Below are 7,308 nucleotides of genomic sequence, written 5' to 3' on the forward strand. Positions count from 1 at the left end.
AAGTAGAAAAATCTGCATTTAGAATTGTCAGCCAGCGTATATCTTTGCTTTCCATAACAAAATGTTGTTACTCTCGTGACGTGCTGGAAGACAAAAAGTTTCCTTATGTATCATATTTCCTAGACACCACCAACCCTGTTATGTGACCCTGAGTTACCTTGTTATGAAATGTTCTATCACACTAGAACAAAGGGCAATGCCCTCGACCTATGCACAGATTATGTCCATCTGGCTCACACATAAAAACACGTCCCCCAGAACAAGAGGCAGATGGTGTAAGAATAGTTTAATGTTCCCAGACTGAGGCCTGATGTACAGACAATGCCAGCACCCTGCACAAGCAGGCAGAGAAAGGGTTAATACTATGTACACAGTTACCCCTCACAGAGGTTTATAGCACCAATGAAACATCTTCATACCATTGAACTTACTCTAGCCACAGACTCTCTGAGCTGTAATCTGCATATTGGGTTAATACAAAGATATATATAAAAACGCTTTTTCAAGCAGACATTTCAAAAATATAAATAACCTTTAAATGGGGGAATATATATATATATACACAGTTTTGCTAAAGTGCAATTTAACTTCCCTCTCTAAGTGGTCTGCGCTGCTTAAGGCTGCATTACCGACCTTAACCAAAGAAAGGTAAAGATAAAAATTTGTCACATGAAAGGGTTAAAAATATGTCTTAAACTATCTTTCCCTGTTGAGTTGCAAAAAAAAACAAAAAAAAAAAAACCAAAAAAAAAAAAAAAAACACACACACACACACACACACACCACAGCTGTGGGTGCTCTCATATGACCCACATTAAAAAGGTCTCTTCCTCTTTGTAGCAGACTGCGCAATGAAACCAAAACACTGTAAGAAAAAGCTGAGGTAGAAATACTGGAATTACAAAACTATACATGTGACAAAATGACAACGTTCAGCGCTGAAAGCAGCCATAACACTGTGAGCTGCATAACTTTCCCAAGTTAGAGGTGATGTAACAAGATGCATGGCTTCAACACAGAGTTCACAGATTAAATACGGTGACCCTAAAAAAAAAATAGATTCTTCTGTCCGGTCATATAGATCAAGATCACAGCATGAAATCATGAAATGAAATCCACTTGGAAGTCTTGCAAATGACAGACCATTTCATGCACCCTCAGCGGGATGCGTTCAGCAGCATGCTTTCCAGAGCCACCCACAGCTCATTTAGTTTAGTCCATAACTTCATCAGTTCTTGCTGAATATAAGAAAGACCATATAAAAAAGAAGTGATATGTATAAAAGTATGCAAGTGTCCAGCACACACATAATAGAAGGTCCAGCACAGTCAGTTAGCAGTGACTCGAGACTTCAACCAGTCCAGACCAGCATGTAACCTGTAGGGAAACAGGATAAAAGAATACTTCATTTAAAGAGCAAAAACTTGAATGGGAAGCAGTTTTGTTTTTGGTAAGAGACACCATGTAAATCAGGAGGGGGGGACAACAAAAACACACAAAACAGTATAAAGGGTTTTTTTTAGTTAGAGACTCTCTTCCATTTGTGTATAAGTGACAAAAATCACAATGATAAACAAATTAAAACTAGGCAAAATCAGGGAGAAGCCATAAAGGAAATACCCAGCGTTGGGGCACAGGTTTCCGGTCCAGCTAACAGTGCTGCAGACTTGTTTTAAACACATTACAGGAGAGGTTACAGCCTGGACAAGTTCATTCCTATTTCAACCACCCCCCCCATACATTAGTCCAACGTGCAAAAGGACCATCTAAAACAATAACCTGATTAACGGATATTCACTAAACAAAAGGTTTTTATTAAAGTTTGTTCTCAAGCAAGCAAGGATTTTTGTTTTTTTGGGCCATTTGTTTAGCAAAAGTTGTGGAATACTGACTAAATGGACTCTGTTCAATGTTGATGGAGAATTCTTAAAAATTAAATGCAACAATTTGGGCCTAATTTAGGCAATCTCTGCACACTTTAATTTGCGCATAGGTTGAGGGCATTTAACTCACATCAAGATTCTTCTTTATGAAGATCTGTGTTTATCTTACTATTAAACTCCATAGTATTGTTTATTACCATTTTTTAGCATTTAGAAGGTGTGGTCTTATACAAACACTTAATACTGTCTTACGCTATTAATACTGTTTATCAAAATTAGTCTGCATGAATGCCAACCAGGTACCTGCCAAATCCGAACCTGATTCAGTGTGATATACAGGGTGTTCTCACAAGAAACCGTGATGTCACCAACATGTTTGGCCATTTTATTTAAATGATGGGTTGTGGTGGACATCAGTCTGATATTTAATCAAGCAGCACAAACTGTAGCACACTGGGAAATATACTACAAGTGGAAGCAAAGTCGTAAACTTCAGATTATAGCACAAACCAAAACTGGCATAAAAAGTATAGTATTAACAAGATAGTGATATAATAGAATGAATATATTGAATGTACATTTCTGCAGAGACTACGCCTAGAAAGAAATGGTGACAGTATAAAAATATGGAACACTGAATTTACTACTTCTAATAGGTGGAGCCTACTAGAGTGGCCAGTCCACAGAAACCAGCATAGAATGCATGTGATTAGCAGTAGAGGAGAGCATCCTATATCTCGCATCAGGCATTGTATAAGAGCAAAAGATACTGTATAAAATGCTGAGTGAGGTGACTATGGGGTCTACTCATGAAGCAGTGATAGGAGTGGAGAAATTGCCCATGGCAACCGATCAGCTGCTCTGTACAATTATATAGTATGCAAATTATAAAACGGTTACTTCAATGCTGATTGGTTGCCATGGGCAACTTCACCACACTTTTCACTGATACATGAATAGAACCCTATGTGTGGGCTTAATGTGGTAGCATGACAACTTACCCTTCTCCAGTGAGAGCACAGCAACCCTGAATGTGCCAGGCTCTGTCTTTTATGGCACTAAGTGCCAGCAAAGCAGAAATCTCTGAAGCAGTCATGGAGTCCTTTACATCTTGCTTGTTGGCAAAGATTAAAACTGCTGCATTTTGTAGATCCTGTAAGAAGAGCACTAGATGAGTATTGCTAGATATCTAGATTAGCTAAATACAACCCAACAAACCAGTGGACATCAAGGCCACACACACATTGTTGAGAGGATAACTTACCTCGTGTGCCAACATCTTATACAGCTCGTCCCGTGTCTCTGGCAGCCGTTCTCGATCAGTGCTATCGATCACCAGAATTACAAACTGAAAAAGAAGGAATATATACTGTATTATTATGCATACATTGTTCACCACCCCCACATTACTGCAGACAGTTGAATCTCTTCCTACATCTTTAAGGCCATGCACTGATGGAACTGGATGTAGGTCAAAAAAGCAAATACATTTACATTGCTGTAACACCTTATGGACTATAGGTATGTATGAATTTACAATTCCCATTTAAGCGAAGCAAGTCTGCCCATTCATCAGTCACTCTCTGCTGCTAAAAGAAGAACTTGATAGTGGCGCTCTGTACTACACTGTATTTGATAAAGATGCATGGTTTTACTTTCGCTTTAATTCAAGGTACAGCCACACAACTACAAGACACAGACGTCCCGGTATACATACAACAAGTTAACAGCGACAGTTTACACAATGCTACTGTCGGCAGCACTATGTCAGCACCACAATGTCAGCAAGGTTAAATGCTACTTAAAGCATTTTAACATTGTCAGCGGCATAACTTTAAACTTGCCGTTTCACGTTTGACTGCCTACACTGTTAAAATGCTTTAAGTAGCATTTTAACCTTGTTGACATCATGGTGTGGACATCGTGCTACCGACTGTGGCATTGTTGATGTCCCCGTTGACCTAAAGAATGCATCTCGTTGTCCTAGTATAGGATGTGTATTCATAACATCATGGTCATTGTCTAGTAAGATGGGAGTTAGAAAAAGAAAAAAGCCGTTTGTCTTGCCAGGCATGGTGTAGTAGCATCATGGTGTCTTGTCGCAGCGGTGAAACCTTACCTCTGTGTTGGAGTAGTAACTGTTCCATGTGGCTCTTAGAGTCTCCTGACCTCCTATGTCCCACATCAGGAAGTGAGTGTTCCGCAGGACAATTTCCTCAACATTGCTGCCAATCGTTGGTGCGGTGTGAACCACCTCATTCATAAGACTGTGGAAGACAAACTTATGTTATAGAATCTTAACAGATTAAGAATTTGAGAGACAAAACAAAACAAAAACAACACTTTATCCTTGATAAAATACATTCTACTAAACCATCTTTAATAGATCTTTTCTTCTGTGCATCTATGGCGTTTCCCTAGTTTAAATCTGGTGAGGTTAATTTTATCTAGGCCAATAACCACTTCTGTTGCTGCCTGGAACATCTGCATACTCAGATAAGGCATGGCATGGGACAGCTTTTCCAGACATCACTTCCATCATGTACAGATGCCTATAACCCACTGCTGTCACATTTGTTATATGTTTTAGGAGGGACAAAGCCCAGCAACTTTAAAATGCCCCCGTCCCCCCTTATTCCCCCCAGCCCCTTCCAGAGTAGGAGTGATGGTCACCATTAAGCACTTTTTTGTAATACACTGTCAATAGTTATATGGTAACTAAGCGAGTGTCTGTCACTTCCTCTATGGCCCCAAACCATTTGCTGGGGGTGGGGTGTGAATACTCACAACTGATACAGGATGGTGGTCTTCCCAGCATTGTCCAGTCCAACAATGATTACCTTGTGTTCTGTGGAAAAAAGCCATTGAGAGGAGGTTATTCTCATTCTCTGTAGCACTGCAATACGCAACAGAGCAGCAGCAGTACAAGTGAAAACTGGAAACCGTTATTCAGGTATCTCTGTGAAGTGGAGACTTTACACCACACATCTAGTGCCAGCTGTGAGCTTGTTGTCATGTTCTAAGTGAAGAAAGTGATGATATGGCATTTCCCATACAGCATACAGTTCAACTGGAATAACACCTTGGCCAGATGTACCAAGCCTGACAAAGTGATAAAGTGGAGAGAGACAAAGTACCAGCCAATCACCTCCTATCATGTTTTAAACACAGCCTGTAACATGGCAATAATAATAATAATTTTATTTATATAGCGCTCTTTCTCCAATAGGACTCAAGGAGCTTAACAGATACATAGCATAATATAGTACAGAAAATAATGAAGTACATTTTCATAAAATACAGAAGCATGAAGATACTAAAAGGGACATTATGGAAATGCTTGAGTAAACAGGAAAGTCTTGAGCCTACTTTTGAAGGATTCTATAGTTGGGGCCTCTCGCACTGTGCGGGGAAGTGAGTTCCATAGTTAGGAAGCTGATTGGATGGTACTTTATCTCTCTCCACTTTATCACTTTTCAAAGATTAGTACATCCAGGGACAGAAATACACTCAGCAGAATACAGAGTTATATTTACTCATCAAATGTGTATGGACGACTTACAAGCGCAGCTCCCCTCCTCCTCCCCTGTACTATAAGAAGCCAGACAGATGTGGAGAGAGAGGAATGCTAGCTATGTGTGAGCGCAGAGAGCAGCCGGGGCTGGGGGAGAAACTTGCTAACAGCAGAAGAAAAGTCTCCAGTACCCCCCTGCTCCCCCCTCCCCTCCCCGGCCATGGGAGGATAAAAACATCAGGGTCCCTGCAGCCGCTTATTCACACCCAGCTGCGCAGGGAGAATAGCCTGCGGGCGGAGAGAGAGGGGGAGGCCAGGGTGCACACCGGGAGGGGGCAAGGCGCAGACAGGGGCTCACAAAAGGAGAACGGAAGGGGCAGGGGACAAAGCCTGCAGGGACAGGTCTCACAGCTGAGGGGTCATTAGTCCGGTCGGGGGCTGGTTCCATGTCATATAGGTCAGCACAACTGTCGCGATTATATAAATCGGATCGGTACAACAAGAACTCAGCAACATATAAGCGTAGTGTGTATTGTCTACATAGGGTCACATCACTGCCCCACATAGGCCATAATACATGGGATGGGGGGTGACAGCTAGGACTGGCCCCCGGGCCGCACTCACAACTCCCGACCTGTGCTGGGATCCCCCCTGGCTCGCCGCATATGAAGGATGCGGGCATTCCCCACTTACCCTTGTTGCCGAAAATGCTCATGAGTTTGGTGAAGAGCTGCCCCATTGTTATGTATAGGTGACGGGGTAGGACGGCCACATAGGCGTAGTAGTGGACTCCCAGAGAGCGGACGACAAAAGAAGAATAACACTGACTTGCAACAGCGGCTCTCAAGCTGCATTTAAATCGCAATGACGTCACGAAAGCCCCGCCCCGCCGTGCGTCCCAGTGGAGTCCCCGGTGACGTCGGTGACTGGGTTAGAGAAAGGGGCGTGGCCGAGAACTAGGAGAAAGCGGCCGCGCTATCGGTGACGTCACGCAGGCGAAGGAGGAGGCGGGTGACTTCCTCCCTAGTCATCAGTATGTACTGTCACTGTGCCATTATCAGTTTCTATTGCGCGTGGCCTCAGGCCAATCCGGCCTTTCTAGTAGCATTTAGGTGTACCCAACTTCAGGGGTATGGGACTCGGGGTCAGGGCCGGTGCAAGATCTCCCTGCACCCTAGGCAAAGCTTCAGTTTAGCTCTCCCTAACCTGGAATCCCCACACACACCTCCCAGTGGGGAGATGCAAGTGGCCACTAGATGGGCTGGGATGATTTGCATCATTACATATACAGAGAAAAGGGACAAAACTCAAGGACTTTTAAAGTGATAATGTATTTTATAAACAAAGTCACAAAATGTTGTGACTTTGCTCACAATACACTTTCACTTTAAAAGTCCTTGAGTGCCGTCTATACTTTATGTATACATGCTAGCCAGCATGTTGGGAATCATATAGGTTATCGAGGCTAATGTCACTTTTTTATATATACTGTACATGGGGTCTGGTGGGAATATTTAAGGGGATCCGGTCTGAAGATCGACAGTGTCTAGGTTGACAATGTTTAGGTCGACCACTATAGGTCGACAGTCACTGGGTCGACATGGATGGAAGGTCGACAGGGTTTCTAGGTCGACATGTGCTAGGTTGACAGGTCTAAAGGTCGATATGAGTTTTTCAAAAAAAATTTTTTATTTTTTTTATTTTTTCATACTTAACGATCCACGTGGACTACGATTGGAACGGTAAAGTGTGCCGAGCGAAGCGGTAGCGGAGCGAAGGCACCATGCCCGAAGCATGGCGAGCGAAGCGAGCCATGCGAGGGGACGCGGTGCACTAATTTGGGATCCCGGTCACTCTACGAAGAAAACGACACCAAAAAAAAATTCCTCGTGTCGACCTTTAGACCTGTCG

At 42.8% G+C, this 7,308-nt stretch overlaps 1 protein-coding gene across 1 annotated transcript; it reads right to left on the reverse strand.

Annotated features, from left to right (window-relative positions):
- Window positions 1-269: 269 nt before the first annotated feature.
- Window positions 270-6,276, reverse strand: ARL5C (ADP ribosylation factor like GTPase 5C). Its single transcript, XM_063959711.1, has 6 exons — window positions 6,091-6,276; window positions 4,671-4,731; window positions 4,003-4,150; window positions 3,148-3,231; window positions 2,885-3,036; window positions 270-1,377 (listed from the first exon to the last, which is right to left on the reverse strand). The coding sequence occupies exons 1-6, from the start codon at window positions 6,134-6,136 to the stop codon at window positions 1,329-1,331; spliced, it is 540 nt and encodes a 179-aa protein (XP_063815781.1). The 5' UTR covers window positions 6,137-6,276; the 3' UTR covers window positions 270-1,328.
- Between the last annotated feature and the right edge of the window lie 1,032 nt (window positions 6,277-7,308).

Source organism: Pseudophryne corroboree, chromosome 3, assembly GCF_028390025.1.
Source record: "Pseudophryne corroboree isolate aPseCor3 chromosome 3, aPseCor3.hap2, whole genome shotgun sequence".
Classification (NCBI taxonomy): Eukaryota; Metazoa; Chordata; class Amphibia; order Anura; family Myobatrachidae; genus Pseudophryne; species Pseudophryne corroboree.